Raw genomic sequence first — 22373 nt, 5'->3', positions numbered from 1 at the left:
ATTTGGTGTGCCAGTGTTTTTGGTGCTAAAACAGTTTCAGGGAACTGTTAGAAATTTTCTCAATAATGAGGATTTAATAACTTCAGAGCAGAATCCACAGGGGCATGGCTAGTCCAAACTATGAACTCCACTTTACAGTGTGTGACTGTTTAGCCTTACCTTGGCTTTATTCAGTTTTGCCATCAACAACTTTATTAGGGATCTTCTGGGATAACCTCCTTCCAAAAATATATTTATTGCTTAGAGCTAACCCTTCCTTGATTTTTTAAAAAATTGTTTAAAAACTTACATGACAAATTCCAGAAGTAACAACAGTTGGAACCACCACTGGCAAAGATGTTAAAACTGGGGGAATCTGATTCTATTAATAATTAGCATGCAGATTTGTACAGCTGCTACTTTTATGTTTTTTATTTGATATATGCTCTTCAATAACTAAAAACATAAGAATAAAATTAATAAAGCTCCATCCTTACCTCTTGTATATATCACGTCTTTAGCCTAAAGTTCAGAAAATATATCAAAAGAACATGACAGGAAGTTCAAATATACAAAAAAGAGAAGGTATAAAAGGATATAAATGAGGTAATGGAAAACACAAATGTAATTCTGGCTGAAGAAAAGGCTAGGGCTAGTTGCCATTTGATCAGAGCTCATTCTCAGGATCCAAAAGAAAATGACTGAACATGCTCTACTGCTGTTTTAGAACAATATATAATAATATATAATCAAAACAATAGGGTAAAGTAATCTAGGGTATATAGTGTCTAAATATCAAAACAAAGAAATGATTAAAACTCATAAAATGTGAAACATCAATGACATTTTTTCACCATTAGGCATTTTTGAGATGACTATCACAGCCTTTTATGTATTTAATCAAATGCTATAGAAAGGAAAGGAAAAATATCCCATTAATTCCTATAGAACTATAGGAAGGCTTAGACTTTGCTGAAAGTATCTGACTTTTAAATACATGTACATAGTTTAATAAAAATTTCTGAAAGTAATGTAAAACTAAAGAACTATATTCTGAGAGATCACTATTCAACAAAACAATATATGAAAAACAAAAAAGGATCAGATAAAACTCAAAGATTCTTTTAAGTTCAGGTATACTTTAAAATTTTCATTACCTGTGATGAGGACAGTGCTACAATACAATGCAAAAGACAATTACATACATCTCTTCCACTAAAGGCAAGGACAAAGTCCATTTCATTCATATTTAGTACCAAACTCAGTGGTAAGCAAATATTGGTTGCTAGCTGAGATATTAAAAGAAAACGGGGTGAGTAAATAGTTACTGATTTTAAAAAATATGTCACATATATATTTACTATGATTTTTGTTTGTTTTTCCAGTACCAGGGATCAAACTCAGGACCTTGTGCTTGTGAGGCAGGCACGGTGCCACTGGGCTAAATCCCCTGCTATTTATTGTATTTAAACAGAAATTAAAACAAATAAAGTTGCAGGAACAATGAGAAGAGCCAGAAAAGGAACATTTATCTAATCAGTTGAACGAACACTGTGTATACTAAATGCTTACTTCTGTTTATATGCTATAAGGATAAAGCTTTGAACCAAGACAAAAAAGGGCTTAAGAGGATGAGGTACATTAATGAATATATCATTACAGAAATAAAAGCAGGTATTTTGGGGAGGGAGCACTATATTACACAAAGTTATAAGCCTTTTCTTACAACAAAAACTTAATTAAAAACCTCTTATGATAACTTGACATTTTAGGTTGATAAAAGAGGGAAGAGAAAGGAGGCGTTACATATATAGATGCAATGTATGTGTCCTGCAGAAGGGCTAGAGATTTTACAAAAACTTCCATGTAACATTCTGCTTCCACTCAATAAGCAATATATAGTACTAAAACAATTTATTTATTTTCATAGTTTTAAAAATATGCCTTCTTTCCCAGCAAGCATCCTAATTTGGTTGAGCTACTACTGCATCTTCCTATTATATGAATAAAGTAGAAATGAGGTTTGACAAATACACAGGAAAGAGTATTTACCATGTTTAATATAACCACATTATTTTTATATGACATTCATTTTCTCTCTTTGCAGCAAAGCAAAACTTCCTGTGCCAAATTCTTCAACAAGCCCCTTAAGATTATTTATTTTCCAATGACAAGAACAAATGAGTACTGTTAATGATTTTCAGATTTAAAACCATAATTCTCATATAAAGCAATTTTTTCCTTAAGATTTGCCAAACTATTCCTCTGTAGACAAATTGCATCTTTGTTCTAAGAATTTTTCACTATATTGTCCAAACTGACTAATTTTTACCTTGAATGCAAACCAACAGAAGAGACAATTTTTCAAAAGACGAGCAGAGAGCCAAGACTACATTTTCTTATAATTTAATCCATATTGAGTTACAGATACATTTAGCAGTACAGAAATAAAGAGTTTAATCACCATTTGATCCCTATCCTCTTTTTAGGTTTCACAAAGAATGGTTGTATTTGATAAATATTTTTAGTAAAAAAAATACTTAGTTTGGACTACCTTTCTCATGTTAAGAAATGGATTGGCTGTTAGGTTTTCAACCTGCACTATAGATTCTTTGGGTTGAAAAATTCTTTCCCTAAGAATCTCTAGTAAATACAATGGATTAATGCACATTTTGTACACCCAAAGAATAGTTAAATGAGGCAACCATTTTCACTAAGAGTACTATCTTTGAAACATCTTCAGGCCAAGTTCTGCGTTATCAAATGTACAGCATCTTATAAATGCTTTAAGTTTTTGGTAATTAAATAGGTCTGTTTTTGTATGAATAGGAAAAGATTCTGAAATCAAGGTTAAGTTAAATTTTAAAAATCACAGCCTAATTAAATTTAAATGAGAACAAAATATAAAAAAAGTAAACATTAACTAATGTTAAATTTTCATTCTTCAACATAATTCACTACTGAAGGCCAGGAATTTTAAAAATGAGACGTCTATGATGTAAATCAAGCAGTCAAAAACCTGTACAAGAGATATGTTTCACATTTTTAAGAAAAGCAAGTATGCTTTGAACAGATTTACTCTGAAGATGTGATATAAAACTCACTACACTCAAAGGATGATTTTCATGCTTGAAACAAACTATAAGTGAGCCAGAGTAACTTATCTGACAAATGTTTCATTTCTCAAGTCTACCTAAATTTTATGCCAAGTGGGCCATAATCATTCCATAATCTACATGTTTCTCCATGTAACAGTACAAGGATGAAAGATATGAAGACTACCAATATATAAAATTGTGCAGATGCTAAAGTGTATGTTCTCCATTTTACCATTTTAAGGTTTTTGCCATTTTTTTCTTTTTTCGTTTCTAATTCTTAGGTAGATCTCAGACAAATGTATCACCTTTTGCTATAGAATATAGGAAACAGAGGTTCATTAACGGAAACAGGCCACACAAATGCATTTACTGTATTAAAACTATTAAAACAGAAACTAAAACAATTGACATTGCAGGAACAATGGGAAGAGCCAGAAAGGCATTTAGTTAGTTGAACCAACAAATATTTACTAAATGCTTACTTTTATAAGCATCAGATAATGCTACACTGATGTGATCACTGGCAGACTAAGCTAAAAGATAAGGAGAGGCTCAGGTTTGGAAAAGAGGAAAAGATGAGGAGGTCATTTCCACTTGTGTTGAAATTACTTACTAATCCATCAATATTTTAGAATCTAAAATGTTAGGAGGCCTCAAGAACTAAGTAGAAATCTAGAAATACAAGGTCTAGCCTAGATTTGGGAGTCAATAAAAAATATATAGAAAGAATCTGAACGAGACCACTCTACGGAGAATAAGCAAAGAAGTGGACTGAGACCCAGAATACATCGAAGAGAAAGACAGAGAAAGATAAATCAATAAAATAAAAGCCAGAAGTGCAGAAGGTAAACCAATTAGAGTGGTGCTGCTTGTGAAGAATTTCAGGGAAGAGAAATAACTAACATCTTAATCATAAAATTAAGATGAAGCTTGAGAAATAAATACCTATTAAATGTTTCAACTATGACATTGATGGTGACCATATTGAGAAAATTTCTGAGTGAAGAGGGAGGTAACAACATACTAAACAAACAGCAAACAAAAACCCAGTAAGAACAGGATACTTTTTTTATCAGCTTAAGTGAACCATATGGTGACAGAAGAAAAAGCACAATTCTAAGTTCTCATGAACTTAGCTGGTGATATGCCTGTTATCTCAGCTACTCAGGCAGCTGAGGCAGGAGGATTTCAGGTTCAAGGCCAGCCTGGGAAACTTAACAAGCTTCTGTCTCAAAATAAAAAGTGAAAAAGACTTGGGGATATAGCTCAACGGTAGAGCATTTAAGACATATGAGGCCCTGAGTTTAGTCCTCAGTACTATTTAAATAATGTGGGAGATGACACAAAAGGAAATTACTAGAAATTAAACTGATGATATAGAATCATTCTAATATTTTGTCCAAATTAACATCTATACCTCAGTATTTGCCTTATCTGCTTTAACGCAAAGGAATGACTATGTTTGTTTCAGGTACCAGGGCTTTCCAGATTCCAGAGAAACAACTTTGCTAGTTTGTTTCTTCCCTTTTTATCTCTCTGTATATGCATGAGTGTACATCAATATGTATACATAATGTGCATATATACACATGCACAGTTTCAAAATTCATATAAAATCACCACTATGGGAAAATATAAAACAAATACTCTTGAACGAAAGGATTTTTGTTATTTTCAATAAAAATACTTTTTACTAGAAGATACAAATTATGGAATTTAGTGTGAAAAAGACAATGATAAGAAAAGAATCATACAATTCATACAATCAGTACAACTTAGCATGAGAGTTTAGCAGGTATAAAAGGAGGATGCTAAACTAAGACTTTAGATGGCAGATTTTTCATTAATTAGGTCTTAGGACTCTGAATCAGGTCTTTTATCTTTCTGGACCTTAGTTTTTTCAACTGTGAAAAATGAATGAATTAAAAGACATCAATATGGACCCATCCAGCCTGAAGAACATGATTCTGATCCTGTGCATGCTTTTTCTAGAAAAACAGAACAAACTTCAACGAAGACAATTCTATGTCTTGAAAGCAGAGCTACAGCAGAGCCCCTCTGAAACTAAGGACTGCCAATTTTCAGCCTACTATAATGTTCTTCATGCAATAAAAACCTTATTCTTGTGAATTATGAAGTTATTTTTTAAAAACCTCTATTCCCCCAAATTATATATTCAAGTATGGGGACAGTCAAGATTATGGTAAAGGGGTAGGGGTAGTGGGAGGCACAGGGGAAAGGAAAGAAGGGAAAGGAAAAAATGATGAGAAATGGAAAAAATGGAAATAAAGTCTTTGTAAATAGGGAAGGGTGGAGGGTGTGAAGGGAGGGCTAGGAATGGGGAAAAAATAAGAACCAAGATGTATTATAAAAAGGTACAATCCCCCCCCCAAAAAAGATTACGGTTAAAAAGCAGAACACGTGGCTGGGTGTGGGAGTACACGTCTGTAATTCTAGTTACTCAAGAGGTTCAGCAGGAGGATCAAGAGTATGAGGACAGCCTGGGAGACATAGTGAAACCCTGTTTCCAAAAAAAGTGCAAACATATACCATGTAGTGGCCATCCACTGTATTATGCTTAACGGTATTTCGCTTTCAACACTGGACACTTCCCCCCCACACACAGTGGAATCCTAGGAGGTTCCATAATATTGGATGAATTCAACTTTTCTCCAGGAACTAAGCAGCTGAATGGATGTGTATCCATTATCTTTGTCCCCACCTCATCTTCTAAACACTGGTACTGTAAAGACTTCAAAGTTTGTGGAGTTTCTTAAATAACAATTTTCAATTACTCTCATAAGTATTTATCTTGAAATTAAGTTTGGGCAGTTAGATAAAAGAGCAAAAATGGGAGCCATACATACTAGAAACAAATACTTATCACTTCAATACTCTACAGAGTATCAAATCAACTTAATATATGCTAGGAATATATAACGTTTATATTTAATTTATAGACAAATTTAAAAGGACAGTTTGTACAGGACTTATTTTCATTTAAAACCTAACACCTAGCCTTATTCACATTTTGTTGAAAATAATCTTATGACATTATTGGTTAAATAGTTCTTGGAATCTATAAACATTGTTAAAATAATAGTTAAGACAAATTTACAGAACTGTCAGTGCACTAAGGTAAATTTCCACAGTAAACTGATTTTACCCAAACTTTTCACAGTAAAATATCTGCCAACAATCTAAGAACTTCGATCAATGCGTTCAGTTAATGTATTAAATTTCATTGTAAACTACTGTTTCAATCTTTAAAAGCATTACTAAAGCAACTAAAGTACATCATTTTCACCATATGGCTCATTTCTATGAAAAACTTTAAGGATAAAAGTCTAAATCAATATGAAAATACATTCCAGGTAATGAGGCTGACAACTTTTGTCAGTTTTTTCAGCTTAGCAATCTTGTAGTAATTTATTTTCAAAATACATAAACTAAAAAATTGCCTTGAATTTCTTATGTACTAATTAAGGAAGAGCAACAACTAAGAATAATAAACACAGTAACATAACTCACCTAAATAGGGAATGCAAGGTGTCATCTTTAAGCTACTTATATAGTCTCTGAGTCTTTTGTAGTTATCTTCTTTACTCATTACATACTCTAATTTTTCAAAGGTAGTTTTGTCTTTTCGACTTAATAACTAAAAAACAAACAGAAAAGCCTAAGTTATTTACAAGTTCCATTTTATTGTAGCAAAGATATGAAGTTGCATTTACTATAAATTTGGATTTTAATTTAAAAGTTATACCTTCTTTAATTTTATGTTGCTTAGTATACAAATAAAACAAAATCAGATATATTAATAACTCAAATTACTTGTAAAATAGCCTTTATATGTACATAATTAACTAGTAAATAATACATTATATTTCTCATCTTTACTATTTTAAATGATAAAGCAATTTGATCATTTTTGTAAATTAAAATTATACATTCTCATTCACCTACAATGCCTAAATATTTTATTGACTACCTCCTCAAAGATAAGATCATTTTTGCATAATCATAAAGAAATACTGAATTTTGTGATAAGTAACAATTTTTCTCAACAACTTTAATGATGGCCAGTCCTAATAAAATTTCTGACTCCCTACATTTTGGAGTTTTGACACCACTTTATCATATAATAGCGTAACTTAAGAGGCCTGAAGAGTAAGTTTGTAGTGAGTGCTATTTGAGATCAACAGAGATAATCAAGGGGAGTAAGACATAAAAGGTTGGTCAGTCACCCACAATATAAAGGTTCAGAAAATTTTTTTTAATCATAGCAGAGACTGGTAAAAGTTTTCTTCTTTAACTGGATGACATAACTATTTCATTAGTATGTAACAAGACTTCACTTTATTTCATGTCAAAATATTGGTGTTATTTTACAGCATGCAAAACACTTCCCCTATATAATTCTCATTTACTTTTCCTACGAGTTTGACAGAAAAATTTGAGCATTTAGAGATGAGCAGACTATGATTCAAAGATGACCACAGGATTAGCATGTACCAGAATATACTAGTGCTCTCGAGTCATGCACTCATAAATACTTGTCTGTTTTTCTAGGTCTTGAAGTCTGGCTCTGGAGACAGAATATTCTGAAATCTAGTCTTCCCCATACTACAAATAGTACAGTTGGAATCTACTTTTCATGACTAAGCAATTTTAAGTGTCTCAAATATGCAAATTACCTTCAGATAATCTCTATCACAAAAATGAATAGGATTCCTTCTTTAAAATATGATTTCAATGAGTCTTTTGCTTTAATGTTTTAGATAAAATTCCAGTGTCTAAATAGTTTTATAATCTTCCCCTTTACCCACTTCAACACAATTTAGTAGCATTCCCAGATAAGACACAAAACTGCTTCCTATCAGTCAATCAAATCAACTGTTTTGAATAACAAAGTATTCAGACAAGCAAAACAGTTACAGAATGTTGTAGGAATAACAATAAATCAATCATAATTCACACACTCAAAAACACAAATACTAAGAGAAACACATTATTTGGAACTCTTAACTTATCTTGCTACATATGAAACACAAAATTGTAGTAAAAATCTACTTTTGAAATTTTCATAATAAATCAGTAACCAGATTAGTAAGATTCAATTCAGTATGTGGTAAAATTAACAGAAGAATATAAAGAACCACTCCAATATACTGTTTCCCTGTTGATACTCAGAACCTTGATATAACTATGAAGTCTTAACTTTCTTTTCTTTGAGTTTTTTTCTGTTTATATTATCTTTATATTATTTCATTGTATTCTCCCCACTAGAAAAAACAACAATAAAGTATTTCACGTTATAATTCTCCAGGTTTCTCTCATGATCAGTCTTTTTGGTCAAGAGTATGATAACTGGGGAAAAGCTCTTCATATTTTCATTTGTATTACTGAAAAAGGAGACCTACAGATTTCTGGACAGATTCTTTATCCACCTAATGTCACAATATGCCTACTCACGCTGGATGTGGTGGTGCATGCCTGTAATCTCAGCACTTGGGAGGCTAAGGCAGGGGGATTGCCATAAGTTCAAGGCCATCCTGAACTATAGCGAGACCCGACCTCAAAAAATAAAACACACACACATAAAACCAATATGCCTGCTCATGTCAGTCACTGTAAGAAATGCAAGACTCCCAGATTACCTCTCATGCCTTGACTTGTATTCTTGTAAAACAAGTTATGAACATACTTATTTGCATAAATATTTATTCATCTTTGACTCCAGGTACAGATTATAATCCTTTGATCATGACATCAACTATTATTTGTTCTTGGTATGAGTTTAAATTATTTTAAAATTTTATAACAAATATACATGCATTACCTTCCTACATAAGAACTGCACACCAATAATTAATCCACCTATGTGCTCCTTCTATATCCAATTCCCTTGATTATCTTTAAGAAGTAACTAGTAACAGTAATCCTAAATCTTGGGTTCATCGTTTTCTTACATTTAATTTCATTCTGACTACAGAGTATCATACATTGTTTGTAGTCTTCCACAAAAAATAATTTATTATTGCTTCCATGTATACATTTTTTTCTAAAAAATACCTTTATAATGCTCATTTTAATTTTTTCTTTTTGTTTTATTAAGAATTCTTATTAACAAATTCTTGATCAGTTACAGCTGTTGTACTTATCCCAACTGTTGTCTTTTAAATTTTCTCGAAAGTATCTTTTGATGAACAGAAAATCTATCTATCTTTTCTTTCATTTCTGGAACATTTCGCATCTTATCTAAAAACAAAATCCCTATCTATACCATGCCAAATCAGAGATAATCACCCATTTTTCACCCAAAAGTTTTAGTTTTGCATTTCACATTCATGTGACAATGATTTTTATAGGTGATACATGGGCTAGATTTTATTTTTTGTCTTAATAACCTATTTTCCAGTTCCAATTAGTAAATAATCTATTTCTTCATGGATTTACAATGTTTCTATTTGTCACATCAGCATTCTAAAGCAAGGAACTATTTCTGGCTTCTTTATTCTGCTTTTATTGGTAGATACATCTAAACTTGCTCAAATCCTACACTGCTCAAATTATACAATAAATATGATATCTGTTACAGGGCCCATGTCCCTGCCTTCCACTTTCTTCTTCAGGACCTCTTCCTCCTATACTTGAAATCAATCTTTTCCTGTCAGTACTTTTAGGATATAAGTGACAAATAAAAATTGTATTTAAAATGTATTTTTTTCTTTTTGGTACTGGGGATCAAACTCAGGACAGGACCTTGCACTTGTGAGGCAGACAGCGGCACCACTGAGCTAAATCCCCGGCCCTAAAATGTATGTTTTGAGATATGTATAGTGAAATGTGTACCAATCTGATTAATATACCCATCACCTCATAGTTACCTTTTGTGTATAGTAGAAATATATATATATACTAAAAATATCTTTAATATCTATTGTTAGCAAATTTCAAGTAGACAACATAGAATTAACTGCAGTTACCATGCTGTGTACAGACCTCCAGAACTTATTCATTCTACATAACTGAAACACTGTACCCATTGACCAACATCTCTCAATTTCTTCCACTTCCCAAACTATCCTTCTATTCTTTCCCTTTATGTGTTAGACTTGAGATCCCACACGTGAGACATGGTATATTTCTCTGTTGTTAGGTTTATTTCACTTATGATAATGGTCTCTAAGTTCATTCATGTAGTTGCAAGGGACAAAATTTCCTTCTTTTGAAGGCTGACAGTACTTTACCATACTCTTTTATCCAATCATCTATCCACAGTCCATTAGGTTGCTTCCATGTCTTAACTACTGAAAGTAATTTTGTAATGGATATATTCTTTCACATAAGGAATTTCCAGTTTTAAGGCTTCAGTTCATGGTCATTTGGCCGATAGCTTTGGGCCTGTGGTACAGCAGTACATCATGGTGGGGAGTACTTTAGCACAGGTGCTCATCTCATGGTTGCAAGGAAAGACAAAGAAGGTAAGAGGCTGGAGTCCCATTATCCTTTCAAAGGCATGCCCCTCAATGACCTAACATTCTTCTACTAGGTTACACCTCCTCACTTCCCAAAGGGTGCAGAAGCTCCCAACAGAACCACCAGTCTAGGACCAATCCTTTTACACATGAGCCTTTGAGGGACAATTAAGATATATACCATAATAACTCTGTATCTATTAAATGATAACTCCCCATTCTCACCTGTCCCAGTCCCTGGCAACCACCATTCTACTCTGTCTTTGTAATTCTGACTATTCTATGTACCTCAAAGAAGTGAAATGATATTTGTCCTTGTAAGTCCTCTCATTTCACACAGCATAATTACTTGCCAAATTTATCCCGTGGTATAGGATTATCACAAAATTTCCTTTGAATTAATATTCCATTATATGTATGTATCTTTCATTTATTCATCTACTTATATAGATGTTTGAGTTTTTACATTTTGTCTACTGTGAATAATGTTGCTATTGACACTGATGCAAAAGCTATCTGTTTGTGACCCAGGTGTGGTGGTTCACACCTGTAATTCCAACATTCTGGAAGTTTGAGGAACAAGAATCCCAAGTTCAAGCCCAGCCTAGGCAACTCAGTGACTTAGTGAGACTTTGTCTCAAAATAAAAAAAAGACTGGGGATGTAGCTCAGTGCCCTGGGTTCAATCCCCAGTATTGCAAACAAGCAGACAAACGGCTAGTAAAAAACCAAACAAACAAAAATCTGTGTCTCTGCTTTCAATTCTTTTAGGTATATACCCAGAAGTAGAACTGTTAGATTGCTTGAAAATTCTATGTTCAATTTTTAAGGAGAAATTTTATTGTTTTTAATAATTTTCTGAAAATTATTTTGGGTTGTCTTGTAGGTAAGTGAACATCATAAAAAAAACCCTATTACTCAGAGAAAAAGTTTTTCTTATTTTTTTTATAATGGATAGAAACAGTAAGATGGGTATTCTTTTCCTTGATGTTAAAGAGAAAATTCCTACTATTTTCCTTATTGCATATGTTGTACTTTTTGACACATTTCCTTTATCAGTTAAAAAACAAAACAAAACAAAACAAGCTGAGGATGTAGCTCAATGGCACCATGCCTTGCCTGGCAAGCACAAGCTCCCAAGTTGGATCCCCGGTACCAACCCCCCCCCCCCAAAAAAAAACAAAAAGAAAAAACTCAATTCTTTATTCACTAAAAATTTAAAACCCAGTAGATATGAAACTCATAAAATATTTTCTAACTTGACCCAATAAAACCATTCCAAGTGTACCTTCTGAAACTCATGCTCCTCCTCTGCAGAATCCCCACCTCTAACCTTTTCTCTAAACATCTTTGTTCCTTGCTCTTCACAATCTCTTCCAACTTATCATCATGCTTTCCTCCCTAAAACCTTCCACCATTTATCAAGTTCAAGGCATTAGATGACTGCTGTCCAGCAAAATTTTGTGTGATGATGGAAACCTATGTGCCATTCAGTACAACAGTCACCAGTCAACATGTGGCTGTTAAGCACTTGCAATGTGGCTACTATGACTGAGGAACTGAATTTTTAATTTAATTTTAATGATCTAAATTTAATAGCCACATGTAGCTAGTGGCTACTGTATTAAACAAGAGAACACTAGATTGTAACAATTATGTTACTGGCATTTATTGACATACAAGTCATTTTCCCTCTATATCTAGAAGACTTTATAAATTGGAAAAAAAGAGGCAATGAATCAAAATTATTCTTATTAAAAATATTACTGATTGCAATTTTCACAGAGATAATATTCCCAATATGCTGAGATTTCTAATTTCTTGACTTTTCCAATCATCTGATCTCTTCACCACTTTCAGCTTCTACTCTTTCTGTAATCTGTTTGTTTGTTTGTTTGGTACTGGGGGTCAAACATAGGACCTTGCGTTTGTGAGGCAGGCAGTGGCACCATTAAATCCCCAGCCCCTCTTTCTGTAATCATGAATACAGTAAATTACTTGACTCCACTGGGACTTCTAATCCAGTAACCACTACTACTGTTCCATCTCCCTAATTTACCTGGCTTAGTTTATCAGTACAACAACTCAGATACTTCCTTTTTGATCTCTTGTGCTATCTTGGATCCCTCTGGTACAAACACTTGTAGAAAAAACCCAACTCTGGTTAAACACAATTCTCATTATATAGTGATTCTGAGTGTTTTCAGTTACACTGTTGTGGCTGCCTCAGGTTTTGAACCGATTCAAAACATGTACCTTTTATGGGCATTTTGACTGAAGAGCCAGAAATTATATAAGTGCCGGATTTGGTGAATAAGGAATCGGTATTATGTTTTTACCAGCCTGCCTTTCCATGAATGGCACTAGCAGTGGCATTCACTATTTTTTTTTCTTTCAACCTTGCAAAGACATTTGCAAAAGACTTCTAGAACTGCTTCAGAAAGTGGCAAGAGGACTGGGGATTCAGCTCAGTGGTGCCATGCCTGCCTTGCAACTGCAAGGTCTTGAGTTTGATCCCCAGTACCAACAACAACAAAAACAGGAAAGTGGCAAGAATGATGATGGGATAACTATATTCGAAGTGAGGGGGAATACTTTGAGGGAGATTAATGGCAATGTGTTTTTTCCTGTACTGAAATAAATTTTAAAAAATTTAAACACATATCATGTTTTGATTAGCCTTTGTAGCTGCAGATATCAAAATTCATACTTTACCTTGTCAAAGTGATAAAACCAAATATGATTAACATAGCATCAAAATATAGAATAGGGCCAGGGATTTAGCTGAGTGGTTCTGCCGCCTACCTCGCAGGCGCAAGATCCTGAGTTTGATCCCTGGTACCGAACAAACAAAAAAATGTAGAACAATATAATGATTTCATGTTTACCATCAGATTTTCCACCAGTCGTAAGGAAAAAACCCTCAGATTTATGACTAAAAACTAGTGGAAGTGTAAATCACTAGATTTTTTCAAACTTAGAATTTAAATTTTTCTCAAACTTACTAAAATCATAATCTTAACATGATTAAATGTCATTTTTTGCATTCATAATTTCCCATCAGGTGAATATGAAACACTGTATTATCAAAGATGATTAAAAAGGTTATAAAAATGATTCTCAAAAGAGCATAAACCAAACTCCAAATTGTAAGCTGCCTACAAATTACCTGACAAATCTGATCGAACACTTCAAAGAAAATGCACAGTTCAAAGAACAATGTACAGAGTAATTTAAAACTTATCTACTACCATAAAATTAATCATACTAACAATTACAAAAGGGCCGGGAATTTAGCTCAGTGGTGCCACCGCGTGCCTCCCAAGCACAAGGTCCTGAGGTTGATCCCCGGTACCAAAACAAAACAAAACAAAAAAAAGAATTAACCTTATTAACTAAGGAAGATTACTTACCGCCCATGTTTTAGTTAACCTGAAAATTGGGGCACTCTGTAAGCCAGATACCACTGCCATAAGTGCATGAAGATTATTCAGCTCATACAGTTTCTGAGGATTTAAGAAAAGAGGAGGGAGGAATAAAAAGTTTAAAAATGAATACAAGACAAATACAGATTGACAAGCACAATTTAGACAATTGATAAGTGCTCTAGGATTTAATTACTTTGATTGCTGAGATTTGTCTTTAGAGTACCTACTATCTTTACAGTAAGTTGTTTTTGGCCTATAATAAGTTGCATCTTTTACCCTGACCACTGACTGTCTCCAAATTCTGGGAATAAATCTACCTCTAACTGGGTAATATATTTTTTTTAAAAACCAGTTTTTTCTCTCACCATGCACTAAACTAAAATCGAAATGGATTAATGATCTAAATATTAAAATAGAAACGCTGGCTGGAACAGAGGTTAGGTAGAACTCTTGAAGACATCGGTGTAGGAAAAGATTTTATGAACAAAACCTCAGTTGCCTGTGAACTAGCACAAACAATCAACAAGTGGGATCTCTTCTTAAAAAGCTTCTGCACTGCAAGAGAAACCACCAGCAGTGTGAAGAGACAACCCACAATGTGGGAAAAAATCTTCACCTGCTCTTCCTCAGACAAAGGTCTACTATCCCGAATGTATAAAGAACTTAAAAAGATCAGACCTCCCAAATTTAAAGACCCAATCCGAAAATGGGCATCTGAAATGAAGACATTTCTCAGACAAAGAAGTAGAAATAGCAAATAAATACATGAAAAAATGTTCAACATCACTAGTCATTCGAGAGAGATGCAAATGAAAACAACACTGAGATTCCCACCTCACTCCAGAAAGAATGGCTGCTATCATGAAATCAACCAATAACAAATGCTGGCGGGGCTGTGGGGAAAGAGGAACCCTGATCCACTGCTGGTGGGAGTGTCGACTGGTGCAACCACTGTGGAAATCAGTATGGAGATACCTCAAAGAACTAGGACTGGAAGTCCCGTTTGACCCAGCTATTCTCCTGCGGGGTATTTTCCCCACAGAATTAAAAGAATCATACCACAGTGACATACGTGCACTCATGTTCATAGCAGCACAATTTGTAATAGCTAAAACTTGGAAGCAGTCCAAATAGCCATCAACTGGAGACTGGATAAAGAAAATGTGGGTTTTTAAAAATAAAATGGAGTACTACTGAGCCATAAAAAATGAGAAATTAGAGGCACTTATAGCTAAATGAACATTGAGGCAAACAGGACACATGTGTAAATACCAAATAATTTCTCTAGTGTGAGAAACTGAAAGCGTAAATAAGGACTAAAAGGTATAATAGATAATGTGAAATAGGAAGAAAAGGGGCAAAGGGGAAGAGGAAGTGGGAGGGGTGGGGAAGGGAAAGGAGGGAATGGAAGTAATGAGAAACTGAAAAAATGGAAACAAAGTCTTTGTAAATAGGGAGGGATGGAGGGGTTGAAGGGAGGGCAGGGGGATGGAGAAAAAATAAGAACCAAGAGAGATTATGTAAAGGTGCAAATTTCCAATGATGAATGTCATTACATTGTATACCTAAAATGCATCAATAAAATAATATTAACAAGGGCCAGGGATTTAGCTCAGTGGTTCTGGCGCCTGCCTCACAAGTGCAAGGTTCTGAGTTTGATCCCCAGTACCAAAAATAATAATAATAATAATTATTATTATTATTATTATTTTGTTTTTAAAAACCAGTTATTACTCAGTATCAAGTTTACTTGGTATGGTCATGTACCCTGGTTCTAGTGAGCAGTCTCTTTCCTTATAATGAAGTATTACTAATCCTCAGCCTTATGTTCCAAGTTTCAAGAAAGGGTCCACCCAGGATTCTGATTTGCTTTCCTGCCAAATACTCTCATTATTCAAGGGGTAGGGTTCAAACTGGGTTTTTACTGACCTCAAGTTCCTGCTTCCTCCTCCCCCAAACCTCAGATTCTTTGTTTTTTATTCATTCTGGGACATTGCTTTTATACTCTGTGTGCAGAAAATGTCTAACACCAGGTTCCATCAATTTGCCAAGAGTTCTATTTGACATATATTGCTAATTTCTCAGATTTTATCATACTACTTCATACATCCCAACAGTTCGATCTAAAAACCAGTCATCTTAGAACTTTCCTAACTCTGCTACCAGGTCTAGAAAATGCCAGAGGTGAGGCATTTCATTGAAAACTAAAAGAAAATAAATAAAAACAAATAAACATAAAACAAGATGGAAACTTTCAGAAAGGTTGTATTATCTAGCTGGGGAACTTTTTATTTATTAAATATATGTTAAGCATTTATGGCAGACTAGGCACTATGTTACTCTCTATATTTGTAAGAATGAAAAAAGATCTACAAAGCAGAAATTCTGCTGCAAGATTGTTTCAACGCCTGTATGAGTTTCCAGTCTGTTGGCATGCCCTACAGATTTCATACTTTCCAGTCCCTATAATCACTTGAAACAAACCCTTACATCTCTTCATGTATTTTATATTTAAAGCTATATAACATATTTTTACAGAATGTTACTGGTCTTTCTGGAAAATACTGATTGGCACAATCTACTGAAGGAAAAAGCAGTCCTGCTAGTTTTATAACAAACTGAATATAGAAAGCAGAGAGTCAGAACAGAGGGATTTAAGACAGTTATGAGAGAAAAATTAGGGTCTGAGATAAAGGCAAAGCTGTCAGATATAACTTAAAGTCTTAAAGACTCTGAACAGGAATTGAATCATTTAATGATGAGAAAGACAGGGTAGGTTTAACGAACAAACTTTGATGATTTTGAGTAGAGCATAGAAGCAAATTAAAAAATATATATAAAAAAATGGAAATTCACAATTTTGAGAAAAGCCATTAACTTCTATTTTCCTAAAAAGCAGTATTTATCTACCCTATCACAAAGAAAGTTTCCAAATTTCTATGACACTTCTGAAAAATAACATGTATGTAGAAGGCAAGCTCTGCCACCTAGTGCCCCAGAATTTGTTAGAATACAATTGTTTCCATGTGCTCAAGGAAACTATGGGAAGAGTTATGAAATAATAACTGCAAACATGGTACCCTCACTTTAATCGACCTTCTTTGTTCACAGGTAAGGTAAGTTATGCATGTATTACAAGAATCATAAAGAACCAAAGTGGCTATAATTAACCACATCTCTTATGAATGTAACATAAATTTGGAATTGTTACAGGTTTATCTCAGTGTCTTTTTTGGGAGTGTCCTGTTTTTGTTCTCTCCTGCTGTTATTTATTATCTGCACCATGCAATAGCTGTTCAGTGAACATATTTGGTAACATCTATATTATTCTTTTTAAAATAAAAGAATTCCTATTCTCCACATGTCTGGTAGGGTGACTTATTTAGAAAGTAAACTGAAAAACAGCTATGTACTCCTCTACTTAATCTCTTTCCATCATCTTTAGAATAGTGTAATATTTTATAAATATCATACTTTAGCATAATCTGACCTCTGACTACTTATCCAGTGAAACAGATGATGTAACTTAGCTACTCAGGGAGAAAGGTGAGGAAAAGGCACTCAATAGGCATTCAACTAAAAACAAACAAACAAACGAACCAGACTTATCAACAAGCCTTATTTTCCAGTATCAATGAATAAATAAAGTATTACAGACAAATATTTACTTAAAATACTTCTGAATGATTGAACTAAAAAAGTTTTGCTTACCTTAGCAGTTTTAATATAATGGCTCAGAACTTCTGCTCTAATTTTTAATGTTTGAGCATGAAGAATCTCTCTAACAACCCAAAAGCTCACCTGAAAATAAAAATTAAAAATTGCAGGGCAAGATTAATTTGCTAGGATCAGATTAATGACAAAAATGACCGGGTGAACTTCCTAGAGCTGCATTAAAGTACAATGATTCATTTTGCCCTTTAACATCACCAAGACATAATCAATTTTCAAATATTGCATACTTGTCATATAATGAGACAGATATAGATATGTATGTGTGCATACACACACACGCATAATGATGTGTTATCATTAATCTGTAAAAGTTAATATGAAGTGCTAGGGAACAGAGCTTTCTAAAAATGCAACAGGGCTGGGGATTTAGCTCAGTGGTGCCGCCACCTGCCTCAAAAGTGCAAGGTCCTGAGTACCAAAAAAAAAAAGAATGCAACACAACCAGAACAGTGCAGCATGAACACTGTACACATACAGGTGTTTTTTTCCTTTACTATATTTTGAAACATAATGGCAGAATTAGGTGAGATCTAAAAGCAGATCCTGCGGCTGGGGATTTAGCTCAGTGGCACCATGCCTGCCTCTCAAGTGCAAGGTCTTGAGTTCAATCTCTGGTACAGGAAAAAAAAAAAAAAGATAGATAGATAGATAGATAAATAAATAAATAAATAAATAAGCAAACCTTGCAAAAGATCCTACTTGCAGGGTTTTTTTGTTGTTGTTTTTTCTTTTTGGTGGCTGTATAGTCCTACATTGCTATTTAAAGGTGAAGATTCCCAATTAAGATGAAAACAAAATGTGTCTGTATTTCCAAGTTAGCATCCTCAAATAAAAACATTTCAAAAATTTTACAATATTTTTAATCCAATAAAACCATTTTTTGATTTCTTTAGAAGTATTAAAATTCATTAATCAGAAGGCAGATTAGGATCTACAATATTAAATATTCTGGTGGAAATATTTATGTTGTAGTAAGTATATTTTATTTTGTGCATTATGAAAACAGAATCAAAGAACTGTTAGTTCAATCTTACACAAATTAAAAACAGGATGTGGTTAGAAATCTTAGTGTAAAAAGTAAAAGAATGCTTTAATTTTCAAATGAGAAATACTTTACATGTGTGTACATGTAAATGTAAAACTATAAATTTTACAAAGTCATGTAATACTTGCTATATTTGAGCTACTAATGGCAATAATTCTCCTATTGTAACAAAATTTACTTACATACCCCCCCAAAACCCCTCAAAGTTATAGTATAGAGTTTTTTTTCATTGGTACTAGGGATCAAACCCAGGGCTTATACATGTAAGTCAGGTCCTCTGCCACTGAGCTACACTACCAGCTAAGATATTTTAACAATAACCTTGGCAAGAATCAACTATGAATTCAAATCTACATTGTATGATTACTTAAATTTAATGGCAGACAATTTTTAAGATGAATACTATGGTGATTTTGAAATACAAATTCTCTGCCACTGCTCTCATCAAAAGCTGTTACCTTTCACTAAATCTAGGCATGATTGTGATTGCTTTGATGAAAAAGTATTGGAAAAACTGATGTGGAATTCCAGAGGGAAATCATAAAAGACCTTGTACCCCTACCTTGATTGCTGGAATATTCACTCTTGGAGCCTGGAGCTATGATGTAAGAAGCCCAATCACCCTGAGACCACGATGCTGGAAAGGCTAAGTGTAGGTATTTTCCAACTGACAGCCCCAGTTAAACCCAACCACACCTAAGAATACTGACCCAGAGTAACTAAAACCAAAACATAAAATTGCTAGACTTAAAAAAAAAAAATTTGGCTGGTCATGGTGGTACATGCCTGTAATCCCAGCATTCAGGAAGCTGAAGCAGGAGAATCACTGAGTTCGAGCCCATCCTGGCCTACAATAGTGAATTAAAGGCCAGCCTCAACTACACAGTGAGACTCTGTCTCAAAAAAAATTTTTTTTTGTCACCTAGAAAAAATGATTTTTAGAGAAAAGACAATTTAATTATTGTCACACTTTTCAGCAGTGATAGTCTGTGCCAGAAGAAAAAAATGGAGCAATATATCCAAGATATATCTAACAACCTTTGTAAGGAGTTGCAGAAATAAAGAGAAGCAGTACTCCAAGGACTTCAAGTAATAACCCAGAAACTATAAAATGTCAATACGCTTCCCACATGGGATCACAAAATACTCAGAGCCAATATTAGATCTAAAAAGAGAGATAGACTCAAATACTGTACAGTAACAATGGGGGACTTCACCATCCCATTTTCCTCAAAGGACAGATCATCTAAACAGAAAGGCATCAAAGAAACATCTAAAATGAATCCTACTATAGAGCAAATTGACCTACGAGACATTTATCCAACAGTACCAAAATACACATTCTTCTTACCAGCACACAGAACACTCTCAGCACAGAACACATATTAGGCTACAAATCAAGACTCCATCATTTAAAAAATATGAAACCATATTTTCTATCTTCTCAGACCACAACCAATTAAAACTACAAAGCAACAAGAAAAATAAAAATTCTACAAATGCATGGAGATTGAATAACATGTTCCTAAATGACCAATGGGTAATGGAAGAAATTAAAAGAAAAAATTTAAAATTTTCCAGCAATTAAGGACAATGATAACATAAAATACTAAAGTCTGTATAATACAGCAAAAGCAATACTGAGAGTAAAGTTTACAGCAATAAATGTATACATCAAAAAACTAGAAAGATCTCAAACAACCTAACAATGAACCTCAAAGACTTAGGAAAGCAAGAGGAAGGCAAACCCAAAATTAGTAGAAGGAAAGAAATAATAAAGAGCAGAAATACAATCTGAACTACATATAAAAACAAACAAAAGAAGAGAGCAACAAAACTGATGGTACAACGCCTATAAACCAAGGACTCTGGGAGGCTAAGCTAAGAGGACTGCAAATTTGAGCCCCATCTGGGAAATTTAGTGAGACTTTGTCTCAAAATAAAATATTAAAAAGGACTGGGATTTAACTCAGTGTAAAGACCCTGGGTTCCATCCCCAGTACCACGAAAAACAAACAAAACCAGAGCTGGGATTTTGAAAGCTAAACAAAACTGACAAAACTTTGGTAAACTAACCACAAACAAAAAGTGAACACGACTCACCAAAATTTTATCAAGAATAAAAAATTGAAACAGGCCAATAATTAGTAAATAGAATGAAATAGTAATTTAAAAATCTCGCATTTTAAAAAAGCATAGGACCTGATGGCTTCACAGTTGAATTCTACAAAACATTAAAGAAAAAACTAAAAGCTTGAAAAGAGGGGAGGGGAATGAGAAGAGGAAGAATTAAGATATACATACTGTATTATGTACAGGTACAAATTCCCTATGACGAATGTGCTCATTATGTATGACAAATATATACTGATAAAAAAACTTAAAAATAAATATATACAAATTTACTCTGGCACAGTCTTTAAATGAGGTCAGCTTTACCCTTACACCAAAGATAAAAAAGAAAGAAAACTACAGAGCCATATCCCTGAACAGATATAAAAAATCTCAATAAAATTAAACAGCATATCAAAAAGATCATAGACCATGATCAGATGGGACTCATCCTAGGATGCATTAAAAACAGACAAATCCATACAACATGATATAACACATCAATAGAATGAGGCAAAAAAAATGATATCAACAGATGCAGAAAAATTATTTAATAAAACATTTCTTCATGATAAAAAGTTGACAAATTAGGTATAGAAAGAAAAATACCTCAAAAGTATTGAAAAACTCAGAGCCAATATCATACTGGATGGAGAAAAAGCATTTCCTCTAAGATCTGGACTAAGACAAAGATGCCCACTTTTACCACTCTTACTATAGTACTAGAAGGCTCAGCAAGTGCAATTAGGTGAAAGAAATAAAGGACATCTAAATTGAAAAGAATAAGGTTAAATTATCCATGTTTGTGGATCACATGATTCTATATGTAGAAAAGGATTCCATTAAAAATCATGAGAACCCAGTAAATTATGATAAAAAAAATCAACATACAAAAGCATTTCTACATGCAACTAACAAACCTGCTAAAAAAGAAATTAAGAAAGCAATCTCATTCACAATAGCTACAAAAAAAAAAAAAGAAACTTAGCCAAACAAGTCAAAAGTTCTATATCAAAAAGATATTAGTTTGTACTGCCACATTTATTATAATACTATTCACAATGGTCAAAAGTACGGAATGAACCCTGATGCTCTTCAGTGGATGAATGGATAAACTGGTTTATTTACATCATGGAACATTATTAAAAAAAAAAAAGAAAGAAAGAAATCATGTCATTTGCAGCAATGTGGATGGAACTGGAGATCACTATGTTAAATGAAATAAGCCAGACAAAGGAAGACAAATACCACATGTTCTCACTCATCTGTGGAAATCAGTGAGTCAACCTTATAGAAGAACAGAATGGAATAATGGTCATTAAATACAGGAATACTGGGAAGAATAGCAGAAAAATTCAATAAGCAGCACCAACAACACAGACTGCAGTAACAACTCCTGGTTCTTCTTTTGCACAGTCAGATAACAATTGGCCAAAACAACCTATGATATAATTCAAAATGACCAGAAGAATATGAAATCCCAACACATAAAAATC

At 33.5% G+C, this 22373-nt stretch overlaps 1 protein-coding gene across 5 annotated transcripts in view; it reads right to left on the bottom strand.

The window, feature by feature from the left end:
* Nucleotides 1-22373, bottom strand: part of Ralgps2 (Ral GEF with PH domain and SH3 binding motif 2) — a 142522-nt gene that overhangs the window by 61591 nt on the left and 58558 nt on the right. For 3 of the 5 annotated variants that reach the window (XM_004853371.3, XM_004853373.3, XM_004853372.3), the window contains 3 exons: nt 17697-17786; nt 13971-14063; nt 6609-6735 (listed from right to left, as the gene is read on the bottom strand). In XM_004853371.3, coding sequence (XP_004853428.1) covers nt 6609-6735; nt 13971-14063; nt 17697-17786 — 310 coding nt within the window. The remainder of the gene's footprint in view (nt 1-6608; nt 6736-13970; nt 14064-17696; nt 17787-22373) is intronic. The other 2 variants (XM_021265365.2, XM_021265366.2) reach the window with 1 other exon arrangement.

The sequence above is a fragment of the Heterocephalus glaber genome, unplaced genomic scaffold, assembly GCF_053883595.1.
Source record: "Heterocephalus glaber isolate CG9 unplaced genomic scaffold, H.glaber_assembly_v1.0 deba00001600, whole genome shotgun sequence".
Taxonomy (NCBI): Eukaryota; Metazoa; Chordata; class Mammalia; order Rodentia; family Bathyergidae; genus Heterocephalus; species Heterocephalus glaber.
This window is presented reverse-complemented; position numbering and strand designations above follow the sequence as displayed.